The following is a 20,648-nucleotide window of genomic DNA, read 5'->3' as shown; positions in this document are numbered from 1 at the left end:
AAAAATATTTGCTGACTTTATTCATGAATCTTGAGATGAAGTTAAAGGCTGTTTAAGTGAGAATGTTCTAGAATTGAGCAAAGCAAATGTTCTTTAAACAAGGCATCTCTGACGAGAGATCATCGTTCATTTGATATAGCACTCTGTTTTTCAAAATCTAAAAGTCTTAAAATATTTCACAGAACTCATTGGCCATTTTCATTTAGAAACCCTGTAGCTGGACCCGGAAGCGGTAGCCCCCAGTGAGAAGGAGCGCCCTCTAGGGGCTGAGACCACTGGCGCTGGAGTCAGAGCTGGCTGGTCTCATATCCTCCGCTGCCACTGAGCGCAGTGACACCGTCGGGGAAATTAGTGTCTGAAAAATGGGGATTAGCCGTGCCTTCTTCACAGCCTGGTGGCAGTGATCAAATGAGGAAAGCACTCGAGTCCCAGGCACATGCAGGGTACTAATACGTCCTAGCTTTTATACTCAATTTGTAGTTGTTTATAAATAGGTCTTATCTGCTGCCGGTGATGCATTCTTAGTGTAGACTTTCAGCCATCCCTTTGAAAGTGGACTTACTGAGTGCTTACAAAGTTTAGTGAAAGCCAGCCCTGAAAATAAAGTCACATACCCAGAACAGTTAACTGTTTATGAAGGTGAATGTGAAGACAATCTATTTTATTAATTGTATTGACCTTAAACCTTCTCGAAGAGAAGCAGGTTTGGGGAGTTGGGGATTCCGGTGGGAAAGATGCAAACTATATTTTTGTGAAAGCTGTAATAAATGCTTTACACTGTTCTGGCAAAAAAAAAAGGGGGGGAAACCAAATAAGCATTTATTCATTTGCTGTGGAATACTTGGAGTCTTAAATTTATTTGAAGACATTAAGAATCTATCCCCAAACATATCCAAATAACAAGACATCCGTTGCCTCAAACACTGCGGTAGGCACTGCACGCTCCTGCTTTGCGTTTTGGGTGAGAAAACAAAGGCCCGGACCACAGAGGGGACCTTGCCCAGAGGGAGTTCCAAGTCGAGTCCAGTGCATTCTGCACACACCTCCCTGCTCTGCTCAAACGCCCCCTTCACCCCACGCCCCACCAGGAACTTACTCCCAGATTCTGGCGTTTCACGCGAGAAGTTGTCAAAACACGCGTTGTTCTCTCTGCAGGAGGACGCAGCCCTCTGCCCCCATGTCGCCACCTTGGAAGGACTGACCAAATCCAGCCGCCTGTGCCACTTCCCACCCACCATGGGACCCGCGGGAAGCTTGCTGAGTGGGGGACAAATGCAGATCGCCCTGTGGGGAAGCCTGGCAGCTGTGGCCACCTTCTTCGTCATCACCTTCCTCATCTTTCTTTGCTCCAGTTGTGACAGGTGAGAGCAGGGCATGTCTACTAGAGCCTTAAAGTAACATGTTCCCTGGACCCAGAAGACTTTCTATATAAAAAGCCTGTGATGAATGGCATCTCACTGCATAGACGTTCCCAGAAACTCGTACGTTAGATGAACTGACTTCTGTGCCGCAAAGGAGACCAGGACACTTTTTATTAGTGCAGTGAGAAGACACATCTGATTTTCCTGGGGAGCAATTGGAAGAGCCCTTAAGTATGAAACTTCCCAGAAGGAAATTTTTGCTATTCTTATGAGCACACCCTTGTCAAAAGGTGTATTGTCTTTTTCCATCTGTGGACATTTGGAAATCTAAGTATCATGTGCATTAAAGTTACTCTTTTTGCTGCCATTTGAGAGTTACTGAGAATTTTTGCTGCTCTGTAGCTTTCAGGGGGTCATTTTATTAAGGATTTGTTATGTAGAACTGCAGTTTCTTAAGAAACATTCATTTTTTCTACAAGAGAAACATTCTGTGTATGAAATAACCATCTTGTCTTATTTTAGAATTATACTTCTCTCTCTCTCTCTCTCTCTCTCTCTCTCTCTCTCTCTCTCCCCCCCTCCCCCCTTCCTCCCTCTTTGTCTCCCTCATATACAATAAAATGTGTAACCCCTCCACCAAGAAAAAAAGGAGATCTTTGCTTGGAGAGAAGCAAAGTCCTTTCTAACCAGGAGTGATTTTCCAGGTGTTCAGACATTGTTACAACATATGCAGCTCTCTGGTGAGGGCTGCTGCTGGGAACCAGTGCAGACCAGCTGACAGCCAGCCCTCTTCCAAACTCTTCTCAATAACCTTGGAAGAGACTGGACAAGTGTCATTTAAAAGTCTGGATGTGGCTTCGTGCCCTAAAGTCTCTGTCAGGAGGGGAAAATCCAGACTCCCTGAACACAAGTAGCCTCCAAATCCCTGCCCGGTTTGGATCCAGGACTCCAGGGCTGGGAGAGAGACTAACTGGCCAGAAAGATGAAGAAATAGAAGCAAAGCTAGAGGAGTGTTTGTTCCCCTGGGCCTGGGAGGGCCTGCCTTGCAATTATTTATGCCCCCACTAGGTGTCACTGTTGCCTTATACATCTATGGGAAAGGTAGCCTCTAGTACTGATGGCTTTCTTTAGTCTGTCCCGAGTAAAAATAAATTCTATTTTTACTCGATGGACTTTTCCATAGACTGCAAGTACATATGACTCATCCTGAGGGCATGTAACCTCCCCGACAAGCCAAAAGTTGTATTTTCTTTATTTTCTCAATCCCATGGCAGTATGTGACTTTGCAAAGACTGAATTTAAAGAAAGATGAAGAGATGAGAATTGTTGATTTCCTTAAAAAAACAAAAAACAAAAAACTCATTCCAGTATTCTAGATATAAACAGTTTCTACTCAGGAAACTGCCCCAGTCTTCTTGTTAACTTGTATTTTCTACTCCTGGAGAAAGGTCCAGAGAGGCGACCAGCCCCTTGCAAGGACTTGACTCCCTCGGACCCTGCTGCCTGCAGAGGAGGGTAGAGTGAATTGTCCGGCTTCTGCTTCCTCGGCAAACTAAACCTGGTTTTGAAAAGAGAGATTATGTAAATGTTGATCAAAGTTTGAATAGGAAAGAGGAGTGTATGTTTGATTTTAGATGGCACGTTGGATGTCACAGCCATGTTTCCTTTTCTGTTTCAGAGAAAAGAAGCCGAGACAGCACAGCGGAGACCATGAGAACCTGATGAATGTGGTGAGCACGCATGCACGAGCTTTAAAGCATCAGCCGCTTATCTAGAGCAGGTCCCTACAAGCTTACAACCTGAAGGAAACCCAGGGAAGCAATTCAGCCAGAGTTAACTGGCTGCCTGGGCTGTGTCCTCTTGCTGCAGGTTTATATTCTCCGTGGCTAGAGGCCTGTGCAATTAGCCAGGTTGTTGGGAGAGCTTCTGAAATGGATGCAGTTGTGCCACTGCTGGAAAGATCCTCAGATATTTCCAACCTACTGCAGGGATGTTTCTGTTTTGCCTCTGCTGGGCTCCAGCCGGTGTATTAGTTGGCTAGAACTGTCCTAACAAAGGACCATAAACTGAGTGGCTTAAGTAATAAATTCATCATGTCACAGTTCTAGAGGCTAGAAATTCGAGATCAAGGTGGCAGCAGGGTTGGTTCCTTCCAAGAGCTGTGAGGGCGCATCTGTTACGGGCCGCACTCCTAGCTTCCCGTGGTTGGTTGGCAGCCTTTAGTGATGCTTGGTTTGAAGATCTCTGCCCTTACATCGTGTTCTCCCTGTGACTCTTCACACCGCCTTCCCTCTATGTGTGTGTGTCTCTGTCCAAGTTACCCTTTTTTAAGGCCTCTGATATGACCTCATCTTAACCTGTTTCATCTGCAACGATCCTGTTTCCAAAAGAGGTCGTCTAAGGTATTGAGAGTTCGGACTTCAATATAGGAATTTGGAGATGATAAAATTCAACCTGTAACAGCTGATCATTAAGCTTACTGGAGCCTGGGACCCCCAGCATCCCAGATGTGGCCTGGCCTTGCTGGGTTTTCTTGCTCTGTGTCCTAAAGGGTCCCGATCGAGCCCCGCGGGCCTCTTGGATCCACCCAGATAGGGAGCAGCCTGGGCATCCTGGTCCCACCTCATCCTCTCCCCTCAGGCCCACGCTCTTAACTGGCTGAGCAATTCCAGCAGCTGGGGATGGGGCCGCCTTCATATTCGCGAGGCTGAAATGGTGAAGACGCTTCCTGTCCCAGACATAATTTCTCAAGATCAGGCGTAAACTGGTTGGAAGAGGAAGGGGCAAAAAGGAAAGATGGATGAGTGACGTATGTCATGTGAGGTCTGGTATGAAACACGCAGCCGGCAGCCAGGTTCCAAGCTCACCCAGGAGGCGTCCCGGGCGCCCTGCCCTATGATTGCGGGATTCTTCCAGGCCAGGCAGCGAAGTGGTCAGCCTCCTCTCCTGGGAGCCCCTGGGGAGTTCCTTCCTTTCATCTCTGTATGCAGGCGGCTCACACACACACACACCCCCACTGCTTTCCGGGCTTCTCATCACCCCCCTCCTTTTTACCCCCGTTGTCACCCTCACTGCAGTCTCTGGTTGTCTGTGTCCCCACTTCTCACCTGCCTCCAACGCCTCTGTTGGATTGCCGCTGTGCAGGCACCCAGAGGGCAGGTGGGAGAGGAGGTGGTGCCTCCACTGTGGCTTCTCCCACGTGCAGGCCCCAGGCCCCAGCTTTCTTCCCCTTCCCACTCTCCTTGGTGCCCGTTGGCAGGAGAGGCGGGGCTGGGGGGAGAGGCTTCCATCTCCATCCCCCTCCCCTCCTGTTGTCCTTCTGGAGCAGCGGTTCTCAGGCATGGCCTGGACCAGCAGCACCTGGAATTTGTTAGAAGACTCGGGGCGGTGGGGAGGCTGGGAGCAAGCCCTCCGGGTCATCCTGATGTTTGCTCAGGTGTGAGAACCTCTGCTCTAGACCTTCAGTTCGTGCTCTTCTGCTAACGCCCAGCAGCAGCCCTGGGTGAGACGGGAAGAGAGTGGCAGGTGGATAAAAGGAAGATCTGACCCTCCATGTGCAGTGTCCTTCATTAATAGCCCCCCATAGCCTCTCTCATATGAATGTGTGAGCAAGGGAGTGCACGCTAGAGCACGTTTGCACACACACATCACATGGCTCTCTTTACAAGCTTCTATCCTAGCTGCTCAATTTTGTACAACTTGCAGAGTCTCCATCCCAGGCCTGAGAAGTCCCTGTAGTCAGCCAGCCTTTCCCCACCCCTGATCCCGGCTCTGACACAAACCCCGACACACACCCTGACACACACCGATCGCTCCACAGCCCCAGAGGAGCTGCCTTTAAATCCTAAGGTGAAAAAGGCCGGCGGGTGGGGGTGGGTGTCCCATGGCTGCATCTGAAGCTGCAGTGAGAGGGAGGCTCCCTCCTGGCTTCTGTGTTTGGAGCTCCAGCAGGCGTTTTCTCGTAGAAGCTAAGAGAAGAAATGGTGTTGAGAGCCTAGAGTATGATAATTCAGCTGTGACGGATTGCTTGTGCTGTTATGGGCCCACCTGGGTGCCGTCCTCCCCCCACAGCTGACTCCTGCCCAGGGGTGACATCATTTCTGTGAATGGGCACCTGTGTCTGCAGCCGCCCTGCAACCTAACACAACGACCCATCTCATGGGCGGCATGGGATTGAAATAGCTGACTCCCGGTACACGTTTGGATCTTGACTCAGCATGAGCTATTTGCTCTGTTATTATTACTTGGTTCCCCAGTCAGAGAATTTGTGAAGCCAGCTAGCCAAGGTTGTGGCGCTATTTACATCAGAACTTCCCAGGTGGACTCCTGGAACATGGTCCGGTGTGGCCTCCCGGGTCCCGCAGGCCATGCATTCCATGAGTGGGATGGGGGAACAGATCATATCAGCAGTGATTCAGCTGCTACGTGGGACCAGCTGCATATTTCAAGAAATATGTGAGCTACCACCTTACCTTCAGGCTAGTCATAGCTGTAGCTCAGCCTGGCGTATCCTGCCATGAACTGTCCACCCACGCCAGCCCAGGAGAAAACAATCAATGCCATTCTTCCCTCCAAGTGTCCTGAGTTTGTTTGTGAGAATAAGAAAGGTTTGCAAACCTGCTTTTTAGCATATGATGGTTTGGGTGAACCTTGAAGCAGAGACTTGGCTGGTTACGCATCTCAGACATCAGTGACATTATCTTTGATCAGATTTAAGTCCTTGCCCTTCAGATGACAATGGTGATGTTTTCCTCGGCATGACACACCCTTAAAAAGGGGAACGTTTCCAGCACCCAGGGAGAAGGATGCGGCCTCCCTCTGCTGGAGCTGATTCTGATCAGCCCTGGGGCTTCTGGTCCCCCTTACCTTGAGCTAAGGGACCTGATACCCCACAACCTACCATAGCCTATTTGTGATTACCAGATGGGAAGCTCTGTGGATGGCAGCCTCGGGAGATTCCCAGGACGGCCCTGTCCAATAGAACCTTCCACCAAGATGGAAGTGTTCTGTAACTGCACCGATAGGGCAACCACCATCCACGTGTGGCCATTGAGCCCGTGAAATGTGACTAGTGCAACTGAGGAACTCGATTTTATTTCGTTTCGCTTAATTTAAATCTAAGCAGCGGATTTGGGTTTTGTTGTTGTTGTTTTAATTTTTAGAAGAAACCATGGAGGGAATTCCCTGGCGGTCCAGTGGTTAGGACTCTGCACTCTCACTGCCGAGGGCCCGGGTTCGATCCCTGGTTGGGGAACTAAGATCCCACAAGCTGCGCGGTATGGCAAAAAAAAATTAATTAATTAATTTTTAAAAATACACCCCCCCGCAAAAAAAAAAAAGCCATGGATATTCCCCTCTGCCACGCAGTCTGATTCTTTTGGTGCCTTTGTTTTTGCAGCCTTCCGACAAGGAGATGTTCAGCCGTTCAGTTACCAGCCTGGCCACAGACGCACCTGCCAGCAGTGAACAGAACGGGGCACTCACCAACGGTGACAGTAAGTTCTGCAGAAATACCAGCTTTCCATGCAAGCCTCATCACCTGAGAAAGGGCTAGGTTTCAGAAAATGTAGCTCAGAAACTAGGAAATGTGTTTGTTCTTGCTCACCTTTTGTATTACTACCAGTTTTAGCCAAAAAAAATCTCAGTTGGATGAAAAGTTAATATCTATGAACTGGCTTCTGTGCGCCATTGTTCTAAGATTTGTATGTGTACTAACTCATTTATGCTAACCCATTTATGCTAGCAACTATAAGATTACTATGGCTAATATTACTGCCCTGTAAGGTAGGGATTATTACTCTTCACAATTTACAGATGAGGCAACTGAAACATTGCTGCTGCAACAAATTACCACAAACCTAGTGCCTTAGAAGAACACAGTTTTACTAACTCGGAGTTCTGGAGGTCAGAGTCTGAACTGGGTCTCCCTGAGCTAAAATCAAAGTATCAGCAGGGCTGCGCTTCTTCCGCAAGGCTCTAGGGAAGAATCTAGTTCCTTGCCTGCTTCTGCTGCTAGAAGCCTCCTGCATTCCTTGGTCCTGGACTTCCCTCCATCTTCAAGTCTCTCTCCGACTCTCCTGCCTCCATCTTTCACTGATAAGGACCCTCATAATTACACCGCGCCCACCCGGATGCTGCAGGCTCCTCCCCATCTCAAGATCAGCTAATAGTTCATCAGTATCCTTAATTCCTCCCTTACTGTGGAATGAAACACACTCACAGAATCCAGGGATTAGGACGTGGATGCCTGGGGGGGCATTATTCTATCTGGCACAGAGAGGTTAGTAACTTACCTAAGATGTTATGGTCCGTGCTCTGAGGATCTATCATTTGAACCCTCGATCTGACTCCTGGGTACACCCTTAGGACCACTCTGCATGCTGCCTGTTTCACGCCCAGGATGTGCTTGCTGACAAAAGTCACAGCTACATTTCCACTCCCCAGTTTACAGAGTGCTTTCGCCTGAGGTAGCAAATCCTCCTCTTACCTCCATTTACAGACAAGGAAACTGTGGGACGGTCAGGATTGACACCGGAGGCTTCAGACTCCAGGGCCCATTCTCTGTCCACCGCGATACAGACATCTAAATCCAGAGGACAAAAGTTCACCCCCTCCTTGATTATCAAGTATTTAGAACACAGTGGGTAGTGATGGTAACTTCCGACAAGGGATCCATTATCATTCTCCCGAGATACTTTTCAGGGACACTATTTCTAGTCCCCCTAAAGAGAAGTAGTCTTTCTTTTTTCAGGATAAGAGGTGAGCACTTTATTTCTTCTTTCACTCATTTAGTTTTTTGTTTGTTGGTTTGTTTGTTTTTGTGATACGCGGGCCTCTCACTGTTGTGGCCTCTCCCATTGCGGAGCACAGGCTCCAGACGCACAGGCTCAGTGGCCATGGCTCACGAGCCCAGCTGCTCCGTGGCATGTGGGATCTTCCCGGACCGGGGCACGAACCCGTGTCCCCTGCATCGGCAGGCGGACTCTCAACCACTGCGCCACCAGGGAAGCCCCACTCATTTAGTTTTTCATGTAAAAACATAGTGGGGTCAACCGTGCATTAGACACTGTTCTGGACTCCAGGGTCTTAGAGAATCCCAGTCTAGTCAGTAAAAACAAGTGGGTTAAAAACTGTAAGTTATAGGACTTCCCTGGTGGCACAGTGGTTGAGAATCTGCCTGCTAATGCAGGGGACACGGGTTCGAGCCGTGGTCTGGAAGGATCCTACATGCCGCGGAGCAACTAGGTCCGTGAGCCACAACTACTGAGCCTGCGCGTCTGAAGCCTGTGCTCCACAAGAGAGGCCGCGATAGTGAGAGGTCCGCGCACCGCGATGAAGAGTGGCCCCTGCTCGCCGCAACTAAAGAAAGCCCTCGCACAGAAACAGAGACCCAACACAGCCAAAAATAAATTAATTAATTAATAAACTCCTACCCCCAACATCAAAAAAAAACTAAGTTATAAACCCACACACACAGATGTAAAGAATATATATGATATATAAGGAATATATATAGTATATAAAGTAAATATATATGAATATACCAGTACAAATACATGTTTAAGTATATATTTACTTTATATAACATATATTATATACATACACTTATATATATAAAGAATATATAGTATATAAAGAACGTACAGTGGAGAAACAGTAAATAATAACTGGCTCACTGCAGTGTAAGTACCCAAAGGTCAGGGCTCACTGGACCTCAATGATGGATGATGTATCCCCAGCACTTCAACCATCCCTGACACCTAGGAGGCACTCAAAAAATATTTGATAAAGGGATGACTGAATGGCTCCATGCAGTAATATCTCTGTAGCAGTCTAAGAATTTCAAATACGAATTTTCTAATTTGAGGTAAAAATGTTGGCACCGGCAGCCAGTAAGACGGAAGGAAGAGCTTTAAAGAGGCACAGGGTAGGCCGACCCTTTGGGATACTGCTTTGAGCACATTTTTGCCCCATTGTTTCCACTGTCTGCCAAACAAAGTGACCTGTGAAGCAGGATGGCTCCCAGGTATTCCCCCGACACAAGAGGAGGCCAGTAGGGCCGGGAGAGTGGCTGCCACACATGTCCCCCCTTTGGAGCCCAGCCTCCCACAGTTTGGCCCTATGCAGTGTCACTTTCATCCTCTGGTCACTTTGGACACTGCCTACAAGAAGCCCGTAGGGAGTAACAACAAATACTGTATAACTGTGACCCAAACTGATAGCCAAGACAATTTATTAAATACTGTATTGGAAAGATGTAATGGATGGCTTTAGTTTACACTGTGATTGAAATAAGAATTTCCACTAACAGTCAAAACATCTATAATTTACAGCCTCAAGTCAAATAAAAAGCCAGCACCTTGATCTCACCTAACTTGACATCATCTGATTCACTGTAATAATTATGTCAGAAACTGTCTTTCTCCACGTTTAATGCTCCCACTGCTTTAGTTCTTTCAGAAGACAGCACCATGACCTGCACGCAGCATTACGAGGAAGTCCAGACCTCAGCTTCAGATCTGCTGGACTCCCAGGACAGCACAGGGAAGCCAAAATGTCATCAGAGCCGGGAGCTGCCCAGAATTCCTCCTGAGAGTGAAGTGGACACGACGCTCAATGGAGAAAGGGCGGACGGGAACCAGGGTCTGGGGACGGAGGGGCCGTATGAAGTGCTCAAGGACAGTGCCTCACAAGAAAATATGGTGGAGGACTGCTTGTATGAAACTGTGAAAGAAATTAAGGAGGTGACGGCCGCCGCTCACTCAGCTGGAGGCCACAGCAGCAGGTCGAAGTCAACTTCCACTGTGAAAGAGCTTGCGGGGCCCCAGGCCAGTGGCAAAACAGACTTTGCCGAATATGCCTCTGTGGACAGAAACAAAAAGTGTCGACAAAGTGCTAATGCAGAGAGTATTCTTGGAAATCCATGGGATCCAGAAGAGGAGGCGCCACCCCCTGTCCCCATTAAACTTCTGGATGAAAATGAAAACCTTCAGGAACAGGCAGAGAGTAAAGCAGGAGAAGGGGCCGCCGAGGGGACCAGTGAAACCAACAAGGTGGGCTCCGGCACATTGGTTTCAGAGCTTTTGTCACAATCGGGCGTCTAGCTGATCCTGGGGCTTTTGCTTGCACGTTGTTCTAAGGAATACATGCTAGCGCCTTCACGTGCATTGAATGGTGGAAGCTGTTTTAGTGGAAGCCGTGTTTGACTTTTCTTTCCCACTCCAAGTAATAAAATACTGAAAGCTCATATTTACAAAATATTTCTCCCTTGGCACCTTCCTTGGATATTTTCCAGTTTTTGCATCATGTCTAATGGGGGCAAGTATTATTTTCTTCATTTTGAAGACCAAGAACTGGAAAGACGAGACTCTTTGCCACCCATTCAGCCTCTTCCACTTGTTACCACCCCAGGCAGTTGGGGTGATCTACCCCCTTCCCGGGTCCCAGAAATCAGAGCACAGGAACAGGCAGTGGGGACCAATTCACAGGTGCCACTGGGCGTATCTGATTATGTATAGACATTTATATGAATCAAGTAAGAGATTTTATTTTGTGACAATTTCTAAATAATAACCTGTAGCTCTTAAGTGTAACTATTCAACAGAGCTCTAAAATGTACTAACAATCCCCGAGCCTTCTCCGTGGGTGTCTCATAAGCTGATGTCTGAGCCACAATAGCTTGGGATTCACATCTCCAGCTGTCAGCATTTCCTTGGGATTTAAACTAGGCCCTACCTTCTTTAGGCAACTGATATGTAATTTCCATTCTCTGCAGAGAAAAAAATAGGGTTCTCTTCTCAAGTTTTGGCAGGAAGGCCAAGGAGGGACTAGTCAGTCAATAGCAGTCTTGAAAAACTTGTGGCGTTCATGATCAAAAGGGGAGGCCTGGCTAGGGTTATATAGCTTATACCAAGGAGTCATTCTGTGTAGTGTTCTCTGAATGCATTTCAGCTTTTCGTTTTACCCATAAAGTGAGCTATTGAGAGCCTCAGTAAAGTATTTATGAATATATTTGTAAAATGCAAAAATGCAGCCTAATTTTTTGCCCTTTGTATAACTAAAGATAATAAAACTAATGTGACATTTAATTTATGCTAACTAAAGCAGTTAAAACTTCTTTACTTACAAGCATTTGAAAGATAAGAGAGTTGACTGTCTAACCACTGCTAAGTAAGCAATTCTCCAGATGTCACATTAGACACTGGAAATATCCATCTGGGAAGCAGATTACCTTTCTATAGTAATACAGGAATGAATAATCCATCATCTCCATATAAACCATCCTAATTTTAAGTGATTGGGAGAACTTGAAATGTTTAATATTCATGCATTTATTTGCAAAAAGATTTTAATGAGCACCTACTATACTATAAGCCACATGATACAGGTGCTGGGAATACACTAGTGAACAAAACATATAAATGAACAAAAATCTCTGCCCCCATGGAGCTTACATTTGAGTAAGGAGATAGAGACATAAATACGTATGTCAGTAAAGTATGTGGTATCTTAGAGGGCTTTAAAGTTTAAAGGAAAAAATTAGAACAGAATCCGGGGATTTGGGAAAGTTGGGTGGGAGCACAATTGTGAATAGAGTGGTCAGGGTACACCTGGCTGTGAAGGGGCATTTGAACAACATGTTAAAGGAGGTGAGAGAGTGAGTTGGTACACGTTTTGGGGGGCAGAGGGAATGGCCAGTGTGAAGGTCCTGGGGCCAGAGCAGGCCCGGCCTCTCCAGGAAAGAGGAAGGGGTGGGCGTGGCTGGAGAGGGGAGAGCAACGCTAAGAGGAGTAGGAAGAAAGGTAAGCAGGGCCCCAACCCTGTATGGCCTCGGCTTAGAATCTGAATAAAATGGGGTCACTCGAAAGCCTTGAGCGGAACAATGGCTTCATCTGGGTTTGGAAAGGATCCCTCTGATGGAGCTGAAATTCACTATGAAGAATGGAAGCAAGGAGACCGATTGGGTAGCCCTTCTAATAAGCAAGACAAGAGACAAGGTGGCTCGGATCAGGGCAGGTGCAGCAGAAGTAACGGGAGACACTAAACTAGAGCCAGGAGATTTGTTGATAGACCAGATGTGGATGAAGGAAAGAGGAAGCAATGAGTCCGGGGTTCGGCCTGAGCCACTGGAAGGATGGAATTGCCATTAACTGAAGTAGAAAGGACTGTAGGCAGAGCAGACTTGGGAGGCAACTTGGGTGTTCAGGGCTGGACATACTGGTTTGAGATAGATATTGGTCATACAAGTAAAGATGTCAGAGAACAGCTGGATGGAGGAGCAGGTTTATGAGGAAGGGCCTGGGCTGGGTTTGGACATTTAGAAGTCAGCAGCAGAAATTTGCTTTCAAAGCAGACATCAGATGACATCACTGCATGAGTACGTGTGAAAGGGAACTAGAAGGGTTCCAAGGACACAGGTCCAGGAAAGAAAAGGCACCAGCAGAAGAGAGCAAAATAGGAGAGAACAAACAGGAAAGTACAGTGTCCTAGAAGCCAAGGGCAAACTTGCAGGGAGGAAGGAGTGACCCCCTCATCAGATGCAGCAGGTGGGTCAGGAGAGATCAGTTACCTGTGGACATCAGGGTCCTTGACAAGAGCAGTTTCACTGAAGGGAAGAGGCAGAAACTGGGCTGAAATGGGTTTAGAGAGAGAATAGGAAGAGACAAATGATTTGAGTGACTTTTTTAGAGGCCTCGCTTAAGAGGTGTTACTATAAAGGGAGGAGTAATAGAACTGGAAGAAGCGTGGATTGGTTTTGTTTTTAGAATAAATAGCCTGTTTTTACATGGATGGGGCTGACTCCACAGAGAGGGGAAAGCTGATGATATAGACAAAATGGGAGAGATGCTGGAGCTTATATCCATGAGTGGGTGTGAGGGGTCAGGATCTAGTGCACAGGAGGAAGGGATCCTTAAGGAGAAGGATGGAAAGTTCGTCTGTGGCAACTGACAGGAAGGCAGGTCCATGAATGCAGAGACTGGGGGCAGGTGGTGGAGGTAAAAGTTTATAGAAATTTCTCTTGTTTCCTTCAGTTTTCTCAAGGTCCTCAGCTAAGGATGAGGATGGGTGAGGAGGTGTTGGGAGTCTGGGAAGAGAGGGGAAGACGTGAAGTAGGGAGCTAGGAGACCAGGGACCAGGTGATAGAAGGATTCAGGGCAGCATTAAGGACTCACCTGAGGGATGAGTTCACCAGTGACCAGGAAGGGAGTGGAGTATTTAAAGTACGGCAGTGGAGTTTGACAGGGCAGAAAGGAAGGACGCCAAGGAGAAGCGACACACGGGAAAAAATTTTGCAGGATTGTAGGAACTGGGTTATGGGAGGGGTGAGCTTGATCGAGGAGTGCTGGTCTGTAGGGGGTTGCAAGGAGGTGGGATGGTGGGGTGTCTGGTTAGGGTCAGAGAAGTCCGAGGTGTAGCTGGGAGAGTGAGCAGTGAGGTCGGCGGGAGGACACGGTCGGGGCAGGGAGGTCAGGGAGGTGGTGCAGGCTTGGAAGGATCCGTGTTTGTTGCAGTCAGCAAGAATTCAGGCGGGAGATGCGGCAGAGACAGAATCAGTGAAGCAGGAACCAAAATCATTGAGAAATGAGGCAGGGAGCAAGCCACAAAACGTGAGCTGATTTCTCCACTAGCTGTGAAAAGTTTCCAGATGACTTAAGAGTCTTCCTGATGGCTCAGGCAAGCTGTAGAAATATAAAATTCAGGCATTTGATAAAGAAACCATGTTTTTTTTCTTCATCAGTCTTTCCATCTTTCATTGATGATCAATCCTTCAGTGACAATTAGGAATTGAAACCGTAGTCTACATAACTGTTCGTCTTATTTGTACCTACAGATTCAAATAAAAAAATCAGACGAAGTTTCTCTAAGTGTAATGCTACTGGGTATGGAAAACATACTTTTTACGTGTTTATTCCTCAGGTGCTTTATATAATTTCTTCTCCGAAAATCATTGGAAAACCTTTTTGTAGATAGATGGATCAAAGCATATGCACAAGAAAGGTTAGATTATTGACTTCAAACTCCCTTCTCTTGGTTTATGTTTCTTCTAACAGAGATTTAGTTCGTTGTCATACAAGTCCCGGGAAGAAGACCCAACTCTCACAGAAGAAGAGGTGAGTTTTATTAGTTTTTAAAATAACCAGAAAGCTCATGTAATAGAGAATAGCACCTCCTTCCTTGAGTAAATGCACTGTCATGTTACCCTTCGTCTGAGAAAGCTAAAGTACACTCTTAAGCATATGGTTGGAGATCAGGGTTTGCGGATGTTGGCTTTATAATGGCTCAGAGAGAGTGACTGGCAGATGGTAAGACAAGAAAGAGGACAAGATGAACAGGTCAGCTAAGTAAAGAAGACTCAGTAGGGAAGAAGGAGCAGACGGAAATAGAAAGGGGAGAGGAGAAAAGAGGAATGAGAAGAGAGAAATGTTAAGTGGGGGAGCTTTAATCAGTCAGGAAGTCCCCTTTAGAAGGAAGTTAATAGTGGGTTGGAAAATACAGGAAATTGGAGCAGGTGGGTGTAGAGAATTTGCTCCAGGCTGGGAGACAGAGGGAGAAGGGCTTAGGAATTTGGGAGGCTGAGAGCTGGGAACTTCAGGAAGTACACGTCCAGCTTGGAAGTAGAGTCAGACATGGCCACCAGCAAGAAAGGATGATATATTCTCCCAAGCATCAGGGCTGACGATTCACTGGTTAAACTTTCAGTGAGCATTAAAATTGTAAAAGCCACTATTTATTGTGTTATTATGTCAAGCTAGACTCAGAGAGAGCTGAACACCTTAATTTATCTAGCTACATAGAGCCTCTTTCTGGAATGCCTAGCTTAGTAAATTTTGTACATGTACAAAAGTAATGTACATATGCTGGTACATCACCTCCCATATAGGACTCTGAGTATTAAAATATGAAGCTAGGGGCTTCCCTGGTGGCGCAGTGGTTGGGAGTCTGCCTGCCGATGCGGGGGACACGGGTTCGTGCCCCGGTCCGGGAAGATCCCACGTGCCGTGGAGCGGCTGGGCCCGTGAGCCATGGCCGCTGGGCCTGCGTGTCCGGAGCCTGCGCTCTGCAGCGGGAGAGGCCACAACAGTGAGAGGCCTGCGTACCGCCAAAAAAAAAAAAATATGAAGCTAGACTACAATCCCACATTGAAAGCTGAAGGAGCAAAAGTGCTTTCCTTAGGTGATGTTGTCCAGCCCCCTCCATGTTTCCTGCTCCACGGAATGGACCTGCCATCTATCCACCTGGTTGCACAAGCCAAAACCCTGGGGTCATCCTTAACACCCCATTTTCCTCACTGTCCTCAGAGGCAGTCAGGAACAAGTCCCTTCAGTTCCACCTCCAAAGGAACTTTCATGCACCCCCCGACCCCTCTCCATCTCCACTGGGTCCTCCTCCCCGCATGAGACTAAGGCAGGACCCTCCTACCAGGGCCTGTGGCAGCTTTGCCTCCTCCAGCGCTTTTCACTGTCCCGGAGCCATCCCATTTGGTATAAGAAATATGGGAATTCCCTGGTGGTCCAGTGGTTAGGACTCTGTGCTTTCACTGCCAAAGGCACGGGTTCAATCCCTGATCAGGGAACTAAGATCCCACAAGCCGTGCGGCCAAAAAAACAAGGAGGGAAAGAAAATAGAATATAAAAGATCTGGAAACTAATCCTTTCAAATAAATTGAGACAGTAAAATTTTAAGTTACTTTTCTTCTTTTTTTTTTTTTTTTTTTTTTTTGTGGTTTTCTTCTTATCTTACATTTGTTTGTGGCTTTTGAAAATAGGACCTGGTTATACTGATGAATGTTTAACATAGAATAAAGAACTGTGATTCCTGTATATTCATTTTAGGAAGAAGATTTAGAAAAAATAAATATGGAAATCATTTATTTTTATATTCATGTAATATAATGTCAGACAGTCCAGACTGAAACTGAGACCTGAATTTTAAGTACTATTACCCCAATTTAACAGAATGATGGGGGAAGGGTTGAATATAAAAAGGAGAAAAATGGGGAAAATGGAGTAATTTATGAGAACATAATAACAATTTACAGACCGAATAATAACGATGAAAGATTTTAAAGAGAAAAATTGCAAAGCTAAATAGCAAGGGGGCTTGAAGAGAAACCTTTTATTTATATACAAAATAAAAATAATAGTCATAGGAGACAAATATTCAAAAGGAATATTAGAAGACTTGAGAAACGTTGATAAGAGTTCAAATTTCAGATGACACTCTCTGCACATTTGGTTCATGCTCAGAGATAATATTAAGTTGTAAGTTAACGAAAGAGCCTATAATTAAAAAAACAAACAAACAAACAAACTATAAGGACCAAGAAGACCCAAGTACTTACAAAGAGTGGGGGGCATTAATGGCAGGGACCATGGGGAAGAAAGTAGGGAAGAGAAACAGAAATGGTGGTGAGGGGTCAACTCTCATACTCTCACAGGTAAAGGTGTGTTTGTCCTCCTGATGTTACCCCTGAAGGTGGGGAATAAATATCTAGGATGCTGGTTCCCTTCATCACTGTCATCCATGACTTACCCCTTTATAATCTGTCCACATTTTTGGCTTGGACCACCTTATAAATAAAAAGTTCCATATGTTTGCACCTCCCTATGAAAAGCAGAGGATTTTTTTTTTTTAATTCTTCCTAAATGGAAAGAAATTCTAATTCTTCATTTTGAGAGTAGCATTTTCACTAAAACCTCTAAGGTAAGAATGTTAGTTTAACAGTCCTGAAAATGGTCAGATCAACAGGGCAAGAGTTTCCCAAAGATTATTTCTCTGACTCAAAACCTTTGGCTTGTCAAGGCCTGGCAAATCTGAGCCACCAGCCTGTAGTGAAAAGTCCTCATGCAAATGACCAGTTAACATGCGGCAGGCGTGTCTTAAGAAGCTTTGGAGGCCAGCTGGAAGCTTCCTGCACAGTATGTGAGATGTGTGAGAACAGGACATCTCTCCCTGTACTTGCAAAGCCAAGCATCTGTCAGGAAGTATGTTCATTTATTTCCTGGGTGTTTGAATAAATCAATCGCTGTGGCAAAGATAAATACAGGTAATGAAGGATATTCTTACCTATTTCCAAACATGATTTCTAACAATAAAACAACACCTCCCAAATCTCTTCATCAGTCCATTTACTCTATCATCCATTTTTCTATCAAAGAAAATGAAATCTCTCCTGATATTTGTGGCTACATGAGGTACATTAGTGAGACTGTGTAGGTGTGCTTGGAAAATAGGCTGCTCTTCCCATAGGAGAGAGCATCCCATAAGTTGATTGTCTCCTAGTTTTATTTCTGAGTTGGCTGGTTTCAAATAAGAATGAGATTTCCCACTGAAGAAAATGTAGCCCCGTCTGTAAATGTATATTTAACCAATAGTATGCAATGAAGTTAAAAAAAAAAGTGGAAAATGATACTCTGACAGATATAGGTATATGACCAACCAGAATCCAGAAACTACTCTTTAGATCTTTGTGATGCAGGAAGCGTGGATCAAACAGTCTAGTTCAGTGGTTCTCACACTTTAGTGGACATCAGAATCCCATCTGGGACCCCCACCACCAGAGTTTGTGACTCAGTGGTTCTGGGGTGGTGCCCCAGAGTCTGCCTTTCCAATAAATGTCCAGATCCTGCTGCTGCTGGTTTGAATCTCACCCTTTTGAGAATCACTGGTCTAATACTTTTTTTTATACCCTTTTTTGTAAAGCAGTCAAACCTTTTTGCAGGTGAAATATCATTCTGATAAAGAAACCAAATAAAACATGATCTGTGGTCAGGTCCTGGGCGTCTTGAGCTGCCCACCCCACCTGTTGTCCTCAAACCCCTCAGGAGACCCAGAGAGGACCTGGTTTTCATAGAACTATGCTACTTACAAAGTTGTAGATAACACATGTAATTGTCCTGTAGTTACGTACTCCAGGATTAGTACAGATAATGAAGAACCCATTTCTGGGTATATAGTCAAAGGAAGTGAAACCACTATCTTGAAGAGATATCTGTACACCCATGTTCATTGCAGCATTATTCACAACAGCCAAGTCATGGAAACAACCCACGTGTCCATCAATAGATGAATGGATAAAGAAAATGTAATTTTATACACACACACACACACACACACACACACACACACACACACGTACGTAATGGAATAGTATTCAGCTGTAAAGGAGAAGAAAATCCTGCCATTTGCAGCAACATAGATGGACTTGGAGGGCATTATGCTAAGTCAAATAAGTCAGACAGAGAAAGACAAATACTGTATGTTCTCACATATATGTGGATTCTAAAAAAGCCAAACTCATAGACATAGAGTAGAATGGTGGTTGCCACAGGCTGGGGACTGGGGAAACTGGGGAGATGTTAGTCAAAGTGTCAAACTTCCACCTATAATAAGTTCTGGGAATATAATGTACAGCATGGTGACTAGAATTAACAATACTGTATTATATACTTGAAAGTTGTTAAGAGAATAGAACTTAAATGTTCTCACTACACACCAAAAAAACAGCAATTACGGTAATGGAGTTGTTAACTAACCTTATTGTGGTAATCATTTCACAATATGTGTATCAAATCATCCTATTGCACACCTTAAACTTATATGTGTTGTGTGTCAATAATTTCTCAATAAATAATATCTCAATAATATCTCAATAAATAAATAATATCTCAATAAAGTCTTAAAGGGACACACACACACACACACACACACACACACACACACAGTCCTAAAAAATCTAGCTTATCACTAAAAAGGGGGAGGGAGAAATCAAGCTTGAAGCTTGCTTATTCACTTCACCCTTTGTTTTCTAGATCTCGGCAATGTATTCATCAGTACATAAAAAAGGACAGCCAGGGAACAAATCAGGACAGTCACTTAAAGCACCAGAGTCCACCTATACCTCCATCCAAGGAGCCGCTCCCAGGTCACCCTCTTCCTGTAACGATCTCTATGCCACTCTTAAAGATTTTGAGAAAATTCCCAACAGTGTCAGCACTCTCCCAGCAGCAGGGAGGCCCAGCGGCGAGGAGCCCGAGCCAGATTACGAAGCAATACAGACTCTAAACAGAGAGGAAGAGAAGGCTGCACCGGAGACCAACAGCCACCACGGCCTTTGCCCAAAGGAGAATGACTACGAGAGCATCGGGGACCTGCAGCAATGCCGAGACATCACCAGGCTCTAGCAGCCCGGAAGACAACCCAGCTAGCATAGGACCAGCCGGCAGGGCCAGCGCTGCTGCAGAGCACAAGAAGCAGTGTCAACCACCCTTCATATGCTGCTTTCGGAAAAGGAAGATGACCGGAGCTGCCGAAACTGCTTCTCGGTTTGGGGAACAGTGAAGGTACACACCCTACTGCCAGGGCACTGGCACACCCAAGCACACCTCCCTCCTATACCCACACCCTCTGGAAGGATCCCAGCTGTCAGTGGTCTCACCCTCTTTGTGAAGAAAGCCACACAGTAAGGAAGAACAGCACTCATCCAGAACCACATCTCACCCGCCTGAAACACTGCCATTCCCAGGGGCCGGGTTTCTCTCCCCTTTCTGCTGCCTGCTGCTAATGGTAAAATGAATGGCTTTCTTCCCCTTGAAATCTTCGGATTTGTAATGGTTCATTCCAAGGATACTCTCCCACCAGCCTGGCCTCTGCCTTCAACGTGGGTGTTTTTCGATGGTAAGAAATTGTCGTTGCTGCTTCCCTACCGCTCCCCAGTCCCCTTCAAGCAGCTGCCCCTGGGAACCGGGCCCGGCCAGTGGATAGGATTGGAGATGCCCCTCGAGCTTCTTAGCTCTTCATTCCTTCTGATTCGGGCAGTCCATGTCAGCAGCCTCTCCCAAAGTACTTGAAGTCATTGTTAGATGCTTTATTTTATTTTTATAGTCAAAATGGTTTTTGCCCCAGTATTTGAAACTCTTCAGAGCCTTTTCAGTATTTTCAATAAATATCGTGGTACTTCCATACTTCTTTTAGCCCAGAGCTCATTCCTCCAAAACAGAGAGCCTTAATCTCTATGTTGGGACACAGACCACATGTTTGGATGGCAGCCACGGCTTCCATTTCCCAAGGGCTGTGAACTTGAATGTGTATTTCTGATGATCCCCGCTGCCACACCAGCCGTGCGGGATTTCATACATGAACTGCTCCCCTAAGGTAACCTATCTGAGATAAAAATATAGACATTTATTTTTGTTATATAAATTTATAACGTATTTTATGTTTAACGCCTAATTTCTAGAAAGTGCCAGATAAAATGTATATTAACTATTTTGATTTGATGTACAA

At 45.8% G+C, this 20,648-nt stretch overlaps 1 protein-coding gene across 1 annotated transcript; it reads left to right on the top strand.

Annotated features, from left to right (window-relative positions):
* Nucleotides 1–1,221: 1,221 nt before the first annotated feature.
* Nucleotides 1,222–19,546, top strand: PAG1 (phosphoprotein membrane anchor with glycosphingolipid microdomains 1; the record flags this gene model as incomplete). Its single annotated transcript, XM_079722404.1, has 6 exons — nt 1,222–1,361; nt 3,040–3,091; nt 6,760–6,856; nt 9,813–10,414; nt 14,414–14,473; nt 19,175–19,546. The coding sequence occupies exons 1-6, from the start codon at nt 1,237–1,239 to the stop codon at nt 19,544–19,546; spliced, it is 1,308 nt and encodes a 435-aa protein (XP_079578530.1). The 5' UTR covers nt 1,222–1,236.
* Between the last annotated feature and the right edge of the window lie 1,102 nt (nt 19,547–20,648).

The sequence above is a fragment of the Hyperoodon ampullatus genome, assembly GCF_949752795.1.
Source record: "Hyperoodon ampullatus genome assembly, chromosome: 17".
In the NCBI taxonomy this organism is placed as follows: domain Eukaryota; kingdom Metazoa; phylum Chordata; class Mammalia; order Artiodactyla; family Ziphiidae; genus Hyperoodon; species Hyperoodon ampullatus.
The sequence above is the reverse complement of the archived record's forward strand: the minus strand, read 5'-3'. Positions and strand labels throughout refer to the sequence as shown.